General features: G+C 49.1%; 1 protein-coding gene across 19 annotated transcripts in view; it reads left to right on the top strand.

Moving 5' to 3' along the window:
- Window positions 1-14,805: 14,805 nt before the first annotated feature.
- ABI2 (abl interactor 2) overlaps window positions 14,806-15,539 on the top strand; it is a 95,037-nt gene continuing 94,303 nt past the window's right edge. For 10 of the 19 annotated variants that reach the window (XM_039912570.1, XM_039912569.1, XM_039912566.1 and 7 more), the window contains exon 1: window positions 14,807-14,968. In XM_039912570.1, coding sequence (XP_039768504.1) covers window positions 14,852-14,968 — 117 coding nt within the window. In that variant the 5' untranslated portion in view covers window positions 14,807-14,851. Of the gene's footprint in view, window positions 14,969-15,539 lie in introns of all 19 variants that reach the window. The other 9 variants (XM_039912562.1, XM_039912561.1, XM_039912560.1 and 6 more) reach the window with 2 other exon arrangements.

The following is a 15,539-nucleotide window of genomic DNA, read 5'->3' as shown; positions in this document are numbered from 1 at the left end:
GAATTGTTCAGTTCACCATTCTGCCACCATTTAGCTCTTCATGATGTATGGTTCTGAACATTCAGTGATATAAGCAAGAGAAAATGAAGACTGATGGAATGAAGAATGTACCGAGGGTCCTGAGGAGATGGTATATTGGAGGCAGAACTACAGCAGTGTACTGGGGAGATGGTCATAGTTCAAGGGACAGACACATGGTCCTATGTCAGGATAACAGGTGGGCAATTCATCTCACAGACTGGATATCCCGAAGCTATAAACAGCCAGCCGGAAGACCAAAGACACCCAGAATAGATCAAATGATGAAAATCCTTGACTAGGGAAGGAAACATCATTCATTTCCCCTCTTCAAAGCCCTACTGAGAGCTCACCTCCTCCAAGAGGCCTTCCCAGACTGAGCTTCCCCTTTTCCCTCTGCACCCTCTGCTCCCTCTCTGCCCCCCCTTCACATCCCCTCAGCTAAGCCCACTTTCCCCCTTTCCCTCTGCTCCTCCCCCTCTCCCTTCCCCTCCCCTCAGCACTGTGCTCATTTGTATAGATTTTTATTACCCTATTTATTTGGTTAATGAGGTGTACATCCCCTTGATTCTATTTATTGCGATTAAGTTGTCTTGTTTTTGTCCGTCTGTCTCCCCCGATTAGACTGTAAACCCGTCACTGGGCAGGGATTGTCTCTATCTGTTGCCGAATTGTACATTCCAAGCGCTTAGTCCAGTGCTCTGCACATAGTAAGCTCTCAGTAAATAGTATTGAATGAATGAATGAATGGAAGAGTGTAATCCTGACTTTTGTTTATTGAGAGTCCTCCAAACCATAAGCGTGTTATGGGTAGGGAACGTGTCTGCTAATTCTGTTGTACTGTGTATTCCCAAGGGCTAAGTATGGTGCTCTGCACACAGTGAGCGCTCAGTAAGTACCACTGACCGATTGATTTTGATGAGAACAAAAAGTAGCACTGTTGAATATACTGTGTTTTCTTTTTGCTTGCCTGGCCTAGTGGAAGGAGCATGTGACTGGAAATAAGTAAATAAAGTTATTTGTGTTAATGTCTGTCTCCCCCTCTACACTATGGGCAGGGAACATGTCTGCTAATTCTGTTGTACAGTGTTCTCCCAAGAGCTTAGTACAGTGCTCTGCACATAGTAAGCACTTAATAAATACAATTGATTGATTGATTGATTGATTGATTGATTGATAGTCCCATCTCAGGCATTTGCCAGCTCTGTGACCTTGGGCAAGCTGCTTGACTTCTCTGGGGCTTAGTTTTTTTATCTATAAAATGAGGTTAAAAAGCCTGTTCATTCATTCATTCAATAGTATTTATTGAGAGCTTACTATGTGCAGAGCTCTGTACTAAGGGTTTGGAATGTACAATTCAGCAACAGATAGAGACCATCCCTGCCCAGTAAAGGGCCTGTTCGCTCTCCGTCTCAGGTTGATAGCCCCATGTGGGGCAGGGACTCTGTCTGATATGAGAAGCAGCGTGGCTCAGTGGAAAGAATCCGGGCTTGAGAGGCAGAGGTCATGGGTTTTAACCCTAGCTCCGCCACTTGTCAGCTGGGTGACCTTGGGCAAGTCACTTAATTTCTCTGTGGCTCAGTTACCTCATCTGTAAAATGGGGATTAAGACTGTGAACCCCAGCTGGGACAAGCTGGTTACCTTGTATCTCCCCCAGTGCTCAGAACAGTGCTTGGCACATAGTAAGTGCTTAACAAATACCAACATTATTATTATTATTTTGAGTCTAGATAAATTCACTGTGGGCAGGGAATGTGTTTGTTGTTTTCTTGTACTCTCCCAAATGCTTAGTCCAGTGCTCTGCATACAGTAAGCGCTCAATGAATAAGAATGACTGCCTGACTGTTTTTAGCATAGTTTTTAGCACTCATTCATTCATTCAATAGTATTTATTGAGCGCTTACTATGTGCAGAGCACTGTACTAAGCGCTTGGAATGAACAAGTCGGCAACAGATAGAGACAGTCCCTGCCGTTTGACGGGCTTACGGTCTAATCGGGGGAGACGAACAGACGAGAACAATGGCAATAAATAGAGTCAAGGGGAAGAACATCTCGTAAAAACAATGGTGACTAAATAGAATCGAGGCGATGGACAATTCATTAACAAAATAAATAGGGTAATGAAAATATATACAGTTGAGCGGACGAGTACAGTGTTGAGGGGATGGGAAGGGAGAGGGGGAGGAGCGGAGGGAAAGGGGGAAAAGAGAGTTTAGTTGCGGAGAGGTGAAGGGGGGGTGGTAGAGGGAGTAGAGGGAGAAGAGGAGCTCAGTCTGGGAAGGCATCTTGGAGGAGGTGAGTTTTAAGTAGGGTTTTGAAGAGGGGAAGAGAATCGGTTTGGCGGAGGTGAGGAGGGAGGGCGTTTCGGGACCGCGGGAGGACACGGCCCAGGGGTCGACGGCGGGATGGGTGAGACCGAGGGACGGGGAGGAGGTGGGCGGCGGAGGAGCGGAGGGTGCTGGGTGGGCGGTAGAAAGAGAGAAGGGAGGAGAGGTAGGAAGGGGCAAGGTGATGGAGAGCCTTGAAGCCTAGAGTGAGGAGTTTTTGTTTGGAGCGGAGGTCGACAGGCAACCACTGGAGTTGTTTAAGAAGGGGAGTGACAGGCCCAGATCGTTTCTGCGGGAAGATGAGCCGGGCAGCGGAGTGAAGAATAGACCGGAACGGGGCGAGAGCGGAGGAAGGGAGGTCAGAGAGAAGGCCGACATGGTAGTCTAGCCGGGATATAATGAGAGCCTGTAGCAGTAAGGTAGCCATTTGGGTGGAGAGGAAAGGGCGGATCTCGGCGATATTGTAAAGGTGAAACCGGCAGGTCTTGGTAATGGATAGGATGCGTGGGGTGAACGAGAGAGACGAGTCAAGGATGACACCGAGATCGTGGGCCCGAGAGACGGGAAGGATGGTCATGCCATCCACGGTGATAGAGAAGTCTGGGAGAGGACCGGGTTCGGGAGGGAAGATGAGGAGCTCAGTCTTGCCCATGTTGAGTTTTAGGTGGCGGGCCGACATCCAGGCGGAGACGTCCCGGAGGCGGGAGGAGATGCGAGCCCGAAGGGAGGGGGGGAGGACGGGGGCGGAGATGTAGATCTGCGTGTCATCTGTGTAGAGATGGTAGTCAAAGCCATGAGAGCGGATGAGTTCACCGAGGGAGTGAGTGTAAATGGAGAACAGAAGAGGGCCGAGAACTGACCCTTGAGGAACTCCAACAGTTAAAGGATGGGAGGGGGAGGAGGCGCTGGTGAAGGAGACCGAGAATGACCGGCCAGAGAGGTGAGAGGAGAACCGGGAGAGGACGGAGTCCGTGAAGCCGAGGTGAGATAAGGTATGGAGCAGGAGGGGATGGTCGACGGTGTCAAAGGCAGCAGAGAGGTCAAGGAGGATCAGAATGGAGTAGGAGCCATTGGATTTGGCAAGAAGGAGGTCACGGGTGACCTTAGAGAGAGCAGTCTCGGTAGAGCGGAGGGGACGGAAGCCAGATTGGAGGGGGTCTAGGAGAAAATGGGAGTTAAGGAATTCTAAGCATCGATTGTAGACGACTCGTTCTAGGATTTTGGAAAGGAAGGGTAGTAGGGAGATAGGGCGATAACTGGAGGGGGAAGTGGGGTCGAGAGCGGGTTTTTTTAGGATGGGGAGATGTGGGCATGTTTGAAGGCAGCGGGGAAGGAGCCATTGGAGATTGAGTGGTTAAAAATTATTGTGTGCAGAGCAATGCACTTTATCCTTGGGAGAAATTACTGTAACAGAGTTGGTAGACATTTTCCTGCTCCCAAGGAGTTTCAGTTAAGAGGGGTATAGAGACTCTATAAATAGAATATATAATATAATATTATATTATATATAACATAAATATAATATTTACTATAAATAAATTACATATATGTACATAAGGACTGCGGAGTGAATGTTGAGTGCTTAAAGGATACAGATCCAGGGGCAAAGGGGACACAGAAGGGAGAGGGAGTAGGGAAAATGAGGTTTTTGTCTGGGAGGACGCTTGGAGGGGACGGGATTTTAATGAGGCTTTGAGGTGAGGTGATGATCATCCGTCTGATATAATAATAATAAATAATAATAATAATGGTATTTGTTAAGCGCTTACTATGTGCCAAGCACTATTCTAAGTGCTGGGGTAGATACAAGGTGATCAGGTTGTCCCACGCAGGGCTCACAGTCCTCATCCCCATTTTCCAGATGAGGTCACTGAGGCACAGAGAAGCTAAGTGATTTGCCCAAGGTCACACAGCTAACAAGCGGCAGAGATGGGATTAGAACCCGTGACCTCTGATTCCCAAGCCCGGGCTCTTTCCACTGAGCCAGGCTGCTTCCCTATACAAAGGGGACAAAGTTCCAGGCCAGAGGCAGGATGTGGGCAAGGGGTCGGCGGCGAGATAGACGAGACAGAGGTACAGTCCTCCCTCTGATGACGGGGAGGGCTTTATTCATTCATTCAATCGTATTTATTGAGCCCTTACTGTGTGCAGAGCACTGTACTAAGCATGCAGGCCTCCCACACCTCAAAATTTCAGCGTCCCTCTGGCCCAAATTATTGTTCGTGCCTGGAATCCAAGCTGGAAAACTGGGAGTTAAAGTAACCTTCTTTGGTCAAAAGAGTTCTCCTAGCTTCCAGAAATTAGGCTGTTCAATTTCCCACCTCAGGGAAATTCCCTAGAGTGTGTTAGGACTAATTGCTGGCTAGTTTTTGATATACTAATTAAATGGAAATGTAAAGGCAATGAGATAGAGCCTGTGAACAACTATGCCCACAGACCAACCTCTTAAGTTTCTCAATATTTTCACATTTTTCTCATCCAATAGGCATACAAGAAATGGTAGGTCAGTCCATAACCCTAACTTTTCCCTCTAATAATTCTTTATAGATCATTTGGCATTCATCATTCCAGTCTGGAGGAGTAGTCTCTTCAATGAGAATAATAATAATAATAATAGTAATGGTATTTGTTAAGCACTTACTATGTGCAAAGCACTGTTCTAAGTGCTGGGGGGATACAGGTGATCAGGTTATCCCACATGGGGCTCACAGTCTTAATCCCTATTTTCCCGATGAGGGAACTGAGGCACAGAGAAGTGAAGTGACTTGCCCAAAATCACACAGCTGACAAATGGCGGAGTGGGGAGTAGAACCTATGACCTCTGACTCCCAAGCCCAGGATCTTTCCACTGAACCACACTGCTTCCCCGAAGCAAAGTGGCCTAGTAGAGCACGGGCCTCGGAGTTAAAAGGATCCAAGTTCTAATCCTGGCTCTGCTGCCTGTCTGCTGTGTGATCTTGGGCAAGTCACTTCACTTCTCTATGCCTTCATTATGAAGTAACTGTAAAATGGGGAGTGAAACTGTGAGTTCCCTTTGGGACACGTACCGTGTCCAACCTGATCAGTTTGTACCTACCTCAGCACATAATACAATGGCTAGCACATAGTAAGTGCTTAATAATAATAATAATGATAATGTTGGTATTTGTTAAGCGCTTACTATGTGCAGAGCACTGTTCTAAGCGCTGGGGTAGATACAGGGTAATCAGGTTGTCCCACGTGAGGCTCACAGTTCATCCCCATTTTACAGATGAGGTAACTGAGGCCCAGAGAAGTGAAGTGACTTGCCCAAAGTCACACAGCTGACAAGTGGCAGAGCCGGGATTCAAACCCATGAACTCTGGCTCCCAAGCCCGGGCTCTTTCCACTGAGCCACACTGCTTCTCTAACAAATACCATCAAGAATAAATGTTTTTCATAGGTTGCTATACCCTTCCTGCTCGATCCTTATGGTTTATTTTCTGTACCTTTTCCAGCTCTGCAATGTTCTTCCTAAAATGTGGGATCAAGGTGGCGTGTGGCATTCCGGTTCCGTATACAACCGTTGTTATATAATGGCAAAATGCCCATTATTGCCATAACACATGTTTTCAAGAGGCATTTGGGATACATCTTTATTAGGGAATGATAGAACATTCTTTAAATAAAATTGCACGCCTGTTTGGGCTCAGCATGCCACGCTATTGAAGAAACTACTGGTGTGCATCTTGCCTGCTCTGTGACCTTGTGAAAGTCGCTTAACCTTTCTGTGCCTCAGTTGCCTCATTCCTGTGCTCACACCTACTTTAGCTGTGAGCCTCGTGTCGGACAGGGACTATGTCCAGCCTGATTATCTTGTACCTACCCCAGCGCTTTGTACTGTACCTGGCACATAATAAGCACTTAACAAATACCACCCATTATTATTATCATCATGACAAATGTGTGGTGTCGAAAATAGTTTTATTTTCCTTATTGAAAGGTTCTGCGAGAAAGCAGGCTCTTTTTATCGAAGACAGTGTACGCTTTTCGTCTGATCTTCTATTTCCTTCCTGTCAATGCCCAGTATTTGTTGACTTTTTGGGGCTGCTGCTGCACATGAAAAAAAATCGCTTGAGATACTAGTTGACGGTAACTCCAAGATCCTTTTTCGGAGTCATGACTGATGACTTCGAGCCTATCATCATGAAGTTGTAGGCTTAACTCTTTCTCCCTGAATGCATTACCTGACAGTTGTTCACACTGAGGGTCATTTATCACTTTTGTGCTCAGCTTTATGGAAACTTCTTGCAGTTTTCCCCTGCCTGTTTGTCATTTCAACTCCCATAAGAATTTACTGACATCTGTGGACATGGAGATCTTCTATGAATTCTCTCTTCTCTATCATTTATGAAAATGCTTAAATAAAACCAGTCCTTGAACCAATATACTGGAGATCCCACCTCCTTTCCACCAATTAAATGATGTAGTCCCTGGTTTTTGTTTCTTATCTTTTAACTAGTTTTTTATTGCTGACAGAATTATTCCTCCAAATCTATGTCAAAAGTACTTTGTCAAACGCCTTTTAAAAATCCAGATATATTCCTCTGCTTCCCCAATATGTTGATTGTCTACTTCAAAGAATGTTCAGAAGCCATGTTACCTTTCCCTCATCACGTTGTATTTTCCTAATTGGGTGTGTGAGGTTGTATATAAATGTAGTCGATGATGTTGTTGGCTTTGGGATTCCAACGTCACTAAAATCCGCCCTTTCCTCTCCATGCAAAGTGCTACACGTTAATCCAATCACTTATTCTATCCCACCTCGATTACTGTATCAGCCTCCTTGCTGACCTCCCTGCCTCCTATCTCTCCCCACTCCAATTCACATTTCACTCTGCTGCCCAGATCATTTTTCTACAAAAATGTTCGGGCCAGGTTTCCCCCACTCCTCAAGAACCTCACGTGGTTGTCCATCCACCTCCGCATCAAATAAAAAGTCCTCACCAGTGGCTTTAAAGCAGTCAATCCCCTTGCCCCCTCCTACCTCACCTCACTACTCTCCTATTACAACCCAGCCCACACACTTCACTTCTCTAATTCTAACCTTCTCACGGTACTTCAATCTCATCTATCTCACCACTGACGTCTCACCCTCATCCTGTCTCTGGCCTGGAGCGCCCTCCCTCCTCATATTCTATAGTATTTATTGAGCGCTTACTATGTGCAGAGCACTGTACTAAGCGCTTGGAATGTATAATTCGGCAACAGATAGAGACTATCTCTGCCCAATGAGGGGCTCCCAGTCTAATCATATCCGCCAGACAATTACGCATCTGCCCTTCAAAGTCTTTTTGAAGGCCCATCTCCTCTGAGAGGCCTTCCCGGTCTAAGCTCTCCTTTCCTCTTCTTCCACTCCCTTCTGCGGCGCCCCGACTTGCTCCCTTTATTCCACCCCCGTCCCAGCCCCACAGCACTTATGTGCATATCTGTAATTTATTTATTTATATTAATGCCTGTCTCCTCCCGTAGACTGTCAGCTTGTTGTGGGCTGGGAATGTTTCTGTTTATTGTTATATTGTTCTTTCCCAAGCTTTTAGTAGAGTGCTCTGCACACGGTGCGCGCTCAATAAACATGATTGAATGAATGAACCATGTATGAGAGTTGCTGAAGAAAAGTCTCTTCCACACGGATATCCTAAACTAGTCATTGATAATTAGTATAGTCAATCAATCATATTTATTGAGTGCTTACTTTGTGCAGAGCACTGTGTTAAGACCTTGGGAGAGTAAAATATAAAAGAGTTGATAGACACGTTTCCTGCTCACGACTCGATTCTATCTAGTGGGGGAGACAGGCGTTAATATAAATAAATAAATTACAGGTGTGTACATAAGTACTCTTAAGTACATAATTATAACTTTTACTGGTTTGTCAGGTTTAGCAGTGAGGCGCAAAATGGCCTATAATTTCCAGGTTCACCTCTGAAACCATTCTCATAGGTGGGAGTTATCTTAACAGTCATCGAATTCTCTAGTTCAGAGGCCATTTGTAATGATAATTTATACCTTTGCCAGGATCTACCAGTTTCCTCCAAGTTCCTGCAGAACTCTTGGGCGACTTCCATTTAGTCGCGCTGCTTTGTTCGCATTTGATTTTTTTATTTTGTTCTAAAACATCCTGCAGTTTACTACAGTTTAATCCTACTCCCTGGTCTTTCTACTCTGAATAACAATATGAATGAAACATCTGGAGCATCTTCCTTAGTGAAAGATGAATCAAAGATTAATTGAGCGCCCCTAGCTCCTTTTCATCTCCGAGTTCTACTTTTACATCATGATCATCAAGTGACTTCCTAGCTGGCTGACTGCTTTTGATATATTTGAAGAATCATCTATTACTAGCTTTGGTATCCCTTACAAAGTATTCTTCAAACTCCTTTCGGATCTGCCAACTTTCCTGTTTGTAACTGCCTTGCTGCAATTTTTGGGGTTTTCTTGTTCTGTCTTCCATTTTTTAAAGGATGAATACTTTTCCCTTCAGTGACTTCTTTCGCTTCGTTTGGACGCCTTGTAGGGTTTCCGTCAACACTGTGATATTCACCAGTGTCCAGGTTTCATGGAAAATTTTTTTTAATCACTTTAATTTTTCCTATTCATTTTGCTTTTCATCAGCCATCTTTTTTATGCCTGGGGAAGACAACAGGAACTTCAAAGATGCCATGGCCATGGCTGGACAAGATCCGTGTCCTGCCAGTTGCCCGCAAGAGATGGAACTGATTTTGATTCCATCTTCAGCTCCTTTCTGGCTTCAAGAGGGTGGGACAAACTAGGCACCCTGCCCAAAGAGCTGGGAAGGCAAAATTAACGACTTCTTTACTACTACATCCCAAACTGCATTCCTGTCCTCTCCCTGACTTTCCCGCCACTGTGGATGGCACTTCCATCCTTCCCGTCTCACAGACCCGCAACCTTGGTGTTGTCCTTGACTCAGCTCTCTCATTCACCCCACACATCCAATCTGTCACGAACACCTGCCGGTCTCACCTTCACAATATCGCCAAGATCCGCCCTTTCCTCTCCATCCAAACTGCTATCATGGTGGTTCAAGCTTTCATAATATCCCGACTGGATTATTGTGTCACCCCTCTCTCTGATCTCCCTTCCTCCTCTCTCTCCCTGCTCCAGTCTATTCTTCACTCCGCTACCCAGCTCATCTTCCTGCAGAAACGCTCTGGGCATGTCACTCCCCTCCTCAAAAACCTCCAGTGTTTGCCTATCGACCTCCGCACGAAACAAAAACTCCTCACTCTTGGCTTTAAAGCTCTCCATCCCCTTGCCCCCTCCTACCTCACCTCCCTTCTCTCTTTCTACTGCCCACCCCGTACACTCCGCAGGAGTCAGAAGTTCATGGGTTCTAATTCCGGCTCTGCCACTTGTCTACTGTGTGACCTTGGGCAAGTCACTTCACTTCTCTGTGCCTCAGTTTCCTCATCTGTAAAATGGGGATTGAGACTGGGAGCCCCTCGTGGGGCAGGGTCGGTGTCCAACCTGATTTGCTTGTATCCACCCCAGTGCTTAGTTCATTCCACGTTTTTTATTTCTATTAACTCATTTATCACTAACCCCTTATTCACACCCTCTCTCCTGCCTGGAACTTCTTCCCCCTTAATATAATAATTATGGTATTCGTTAAGTGCTTACTATGTGCTGAGCACTGTTCTAAACACTGGGGTAGATACAGGGTAATCAGATTGTCCCACGTGGGGCTCACATTTTTTTAATCCCCATTTTTACAGATGAAGTAACTGAGGAACAGTTAAAAAAAAAAAGTCAACTTCCTAAATTTAAGGAACTACAAACGATTAAAAAGGCCCTCCCATTGGGATCAGGAATAGGTCTGTAAAAAACGAACTGGTCTGTTTAGGGAAAGTAAAGGATGAAATCGGCAAGTCAATCTGTGATTAGAGATTCTCCAGGAATTTGGATGGTTGCAAAGCGATGGTGGCAATTTAGCAATAGTGTCTTAAAAAAGTTTATGACACGGCTAGGAGAAGAGGGTTGTGGTAAGGGAGGTGAGGAGACAAACAGTGTGAAATTGAGCGTGATGGAGAGAGAGAGAGAATAAGGACCGAATTGGTCCTGTCCCACTTGGTCAGGATAGAGTGCTGCAGGTCAGGGGTCATGTCTGCTCAATTTGATTTGTGTAGTTTAATGATATTGTATTGATATCACTGGATTAATAACAATGTTGGTATTTGTTAAGCGCTTACTATGTGCAAAGTACTGTTCTAACCACTGGGGAGGATACAAGGTGATCAGGTTGTCCCACATGGGACTCACAGTCTTAATCCCTATTTGACAGTTGAGGGAGCTAAGGCACAGAGAAGTTAAGTGACTTGCCCAAAGTCGCACAGCTGACAAGCGGCAGATCCGGGATTTGAACCCTTGACCTCCGACTCCCCAGCCCGGGCTCTTTCCACTGAGCCACGCTGCTTCTTTTGTATCCGCCTCCCCAGCGCTTAGAACAGTGCTTGGCACATAGTCAGCGCTTAACACATACCACCATTATTATCAAAATGGCTGAGGAAGCCAGATTTCCAGCAGGTACCTGAGGTGCACAGAAGGGGAATGCCAGAAGGAAAGCTGAGAAGCGAGGAAAAGCGAGGAGCAATCTCCCCCTGAGGAAATCAAAAGAGCCTCCCACTTGGATACGGGGAATTGGTCTTTAGAAACGAATGGGCCTATTTATCCCAAGTAAATGGTGAAATCTGCAAGTCGGTAGGTCGGGGGTTAGTGATTCTCCAGGAATTTGGACAGTTACATTTTAGAGACCCACTCCAGTCTATTCTTCATTCTGCTGCCCGGCTCCTCTTCCTGCAGAAACGCTCTGGGCCTGTCACTCCCCTCCTCAAAAACCTCCAGTGGTTGCCTATCAACCTTCATATGAAACAAAAACTCCTCATTCTTGGCTTCAAAGGGCTCCATCACCTTGCCCCCTCCTACCTCACCTCCCTTCTCTCTTTCCTCTGCCTGCCCCGCACGCTCGCTCCTCTGCCGCCCACCTCCTCACCGTCCCCCGTTCTTGCCTGTCCAGCCGTCGACCCCTGGCCCACATCCTACTGCTTACCTGGAACGCCCTCCCTCCTCACCTCCGCCAAACTAACTCTTTCCCTCTTCCAAGCCCTACTGAGAACTCACCTCTTCCAGGAGGCCTTCCCAGACTAAGCCCCCCTTCCCTCTGATTCCCCTCCCCTTCCCTTCCCCCCACCCTCTGCTCTTCCCCCTACCCCTCAGCACTGTGCTCATTTGTATAACTGAGCTCCTTATCTTCCCTCCCAAGCCCTGTCCTCTTCCTGACTTCCCTATCACCGTGGATGGTACGGCCATCCTTCCGGTCGCTCAGGCCCACGACCTCGGGGTCATCCTTGACTCGGCTCTCTCGTTCACCCCACACATCTGATCCGTCACCGAGACTTGCCGGTCTCACTTTTATAATATCGCCAAGATCCGCCCTTTCCTCTCCACCCAAACGATTATCTTACTGGTACGGGCTCTCATAATATCTCCGTTGGATTATTGTGTCAGCCTGCTCTCTGATCTCCCTTCCTCCCATCTCTCCCCACTCCAATCTATTCTTCACTCCGCTGCCCTCCTCATCTTCCTGCAGAAACGCTCTTGGCCTGTCACTCCTCTTCTTAAAAACCTCCAGTGGTTGCCTATCCATCTCTGCACAAAACAAAAACTTCTCACTCTAGGCTTCGAGGCTCTCCATCACCTTGCCCCCTCCTACCTCTCCCCCCTTCTCTCTTTCTACTGCGCACCCCGTACACTCCGCTCCTCTGCCGCCCACCTCCTCACTGTCCCCCGTTCTCTCCTATCCCGCCGTCGACCCCTGGGCCACGTCCTCCCGTGGTCCTGGATCACCCTCCCTCCTCACCTCTGCCAAACTAACTCTCTTCCCCTCCTCAAAGCCCTCCTGAGAGCTCACCTCCTTCAAGAGGCCTTCCCAGACTGAGCTTCCCTTTTCCCTCTGCTCCCTCTCTGCCCCCCACTTCACCTCCCCTCAGCTAAGCCCCCTTTTCCCCCCTTTCCCTCTGCTCCTCCCCCTCTCCCTTCCCCTCCCCTCAGCACTGTGCTCACCTGCTCATTTGTATATATTTTTATTACCCTATTTATTTTGTTAATGAGATGTACATACTCTTAATTCTATTTATTGCTACTGTTTTTGTCTGTCTCCCCTGATTAGACTGTGAGCCCGTCAATGGGCAGGGATTGTCTCTGTCTGTTGCTGAATTGTACATTCCAAGCGCTTAGTACAGTGCTCTGCACATAGTAAGCGCTCAATAAATACTAATGAATGAATATATTATTACCCTATTTATTTTGTTAATAAGGTGTATATTTCCTTGATTCTATTTACCTTGATGATGTTGTCTTGTTTTCATTTTGTTCTGTTTTGCTCTGCCGTCTGACTCCCCCGTTTGGACCGTGAGCCCATTGTTGGGCAGGGATGGTCTCTATCTGTTGCCCAGTTGTCCATTCCAAGTGCTTAGTCCAGCACTCTGCACCTAGTCAGCGCTCAATCAATACTACTGAATGAATGAATGGCAGTTAAAAAGGCAGAAGGAGAGGCGATTTTGTTTGGTCTGCAGGCGAGGGAAGGAGGTGTTCGGTCCTTGAGGTGATGCACATTCGAAGCGCTTAGTCCAGTGCTCCGCATCTAGGAAGCGCTCAATAAATACTATTGAATGATGACCCCCCCCAGCTGTCGGTCAGACGGCCCAGATGGGTCGGGAATCCGTCAGTGGGCAGGGATGGTCTCTATCTGTTGCCCAATTGTCCATTTCAAGCGCTTAGTCCAGCGCTCTGCACTTAGGAAGCGCTCAATTAATACTACTGAATGAATGTATGACAGTTAAAAAGGCGGATGGGAAGGCGCTTTCGCTTGGTCTGCAGGTGAGGGAAGATGTCAGGTCCTTGAGGTGATGCACATTCGAAGCGCTTAGTCCAGTGCTCCGCACATAGGAAACACTCAATAACTACTACTACTGATAATAATGTTGGTATTTGTTAAGCGCTTACTATGTGCAGAGCACTGTTCTAAGCGCTGGGGGAGATACAGGGTACTCAGTTTGTCCCACATGAGGCTCACAGTTAATCCCCATTTTACAGTTGAGGTCACTGAGGCCCAGAGAAGTTAAGTGACTTGCCCACAGTCACACAGCTGACAAGTGGCAGAGCCGGGATTCGAACCCATGACCTCTGACTCCGAAGCCCAGGCTCTTTCCACTGAGCCACGCTGCTTCCCATACTACTGAATGATGATCCTTCCAGCCGTCGATCCGTTGGCCCAGATGGGTCAGGAGCCCGTCAACGGGCAGGGATGGTCTCCATCTGTTGCCCAATTGTCCATTTCAAGTGCTTAGTCCAGCGCTCTGCACCTAGGAAGCACTCAATCAATACTACTGAATGAATGAATGGCAGTTAAAAAGGTGGGTGGGGAGGTGCTTTCGCTTGGTCTGCAGACGAGGGAAGGTGTCAGGTCTTTGAGGTGATGCACATTCAAAGCGCTTAGTCCAGTGCTCTGCACATAGGAAGCGCTCAGTAAATACTACTGAATGATGACCCCCACCAGCCGTCGGTCAGACGACCCAGATGGGTCGGGAGCCCGTCAACGGGCAGGGATGGTCTCCATCTGTTGCCCAATTGTCCATTCCAAGCGCCTAGTCCTCTGCACCTAGTAAGCGCTCAGTAAATACTGTTGAATGAATGAATGTCAGTTAAAAAGGTGGATGGGGAGGCGCTTTTGTTTGGTCTGCAGGCGAGGGAAGGAGGTGTCAGGTCTTTGAGGTGATGCACATTCGAAGCGCTTAGTCCAGTGCTCCGCACATAGGAAGCGCTCAGTAAATACTACTGAATGATGACCTCCCCAGCCGTCGGTCAGACGGCCCAGATGGGCCGGGAGCCCGTCAACGGGCGGGGATGGTCTCTATCTGTGGCCCAATTGTCCATTCCACGCGTATAGTCCTCTGCCCCTGGGGAGCGCTCAGTTAATCCTCCTGAACGGAAACACCTCCGCCACTGTCCATTCCAAGCGCTTAGTCCAGTGCTCCGCACATAGTAAGCGCTCAATAAATACAATTGAATGAACGAACGAAGGCAACCGGGGCAGGCCGGCAGGCGACGAGGAGGAGGCGTCCGGGCGGGCCTCGGCGCCGTTCTCCCGGCGGCCGCCGGGGGCAGCAGTGAGGGGAGCATCCCTGGCCCCCGCCCCGCCTCCCTCCCTCCCTCCCCGTTGCTAGGAGACGCCGGAAGTGGGGCGGGCGAGGCAGGGGGGGTCGGGGGCGCGCGCGCGCGCGGCCGTGCCCCGTTCGGGCCTCCCGCCGCCCCTCCCCCCGCCGCTCGCGCCCCCCTGCCCGCCGGGGCGCCTCCCCCAGCCGCGCCCCGGGGGCTGTAGTGGCCGCCCCTCCCGCCCCGCCCCCGCCCCCCCCCCCCCCCGCCGCCGGGGCTTCCCTGGAGAAGGAGGAGGAGGAGGATGTGAAGATGGCGGAGCTGCAGATGCTGCTGGAGGAGGAGATCCCGGGGGGCCGCCGGGCCCTCTTCGACAGCTACACCAACCTGGAGCGGGTGGCCGATTACTGCGAGAACAACTACATCCAGGTGCGGCGGGGCCGGGGGGGGCCGCCCCACCCACTTCGGGGCGCCGAGCGGGCCGCCCTCCGGCCGCTCCTTTGCTCGGTCCTTTTCGCTCGGTCGGTCGGTCCGTCCGTCCGTCGGTCGGTCGGTCGGTCCCTCATTTGGGGGGGTCGGTCGGTCCTTACCGGTCGATCGGTCGGGTCCATCAGTCGGTCGGTCGATCGGTCTGGCCATCATTTGGTGGGCCCATCGGTCGGTCCTTCGGTCGGTCGGTCCATCGGTCTGTCCGTCATTTGGTGGGCCCATCGGTCGGTCCTTCGGTCGGTCGGTCGGTCGGTCGATCAATCTGGCCATCATTTGCTGGGCCCATCGGTCGGTCTGTCCGTCATTCGGTCGGTCGGTCCTGCCCTCTCCCCCCCCCCCCCCCCCCCTTGCCGGCAGTCGGGCAGGATGGTCGCCCCTTCCCTTCCCCTCCCCTTCCCCTTCTCCCCTCTCCGCTCCCCTGGGGGTCCCCCTCCTCCTCCTCCTCCTCCCCTCCACGTCCCTCTTGTGTAATAATAATAACGCCGGGATTAGTTAGCGCTTCCTCTGTGCC

Source organism: Ornithorhynchus anatinus, chromosome 7, assembly GCF_004115215.2.
Source record: "Ornithorhynchus anatinus isolate Pmale09 chromosome 7, mOrnAna1.pri.v4, whole genome shotgun sequence".
NCBI classification, from domain to species: Eukaryota; Metazoa; Chordata; class Mammalia; order Monotremata; family Ornithorhynchidae; genus Ornithorhynchus; species Ornithorhynchus anatinus.
This window is presented reverse-complemented; position numbering and strand designations above follow the sequence as displayed.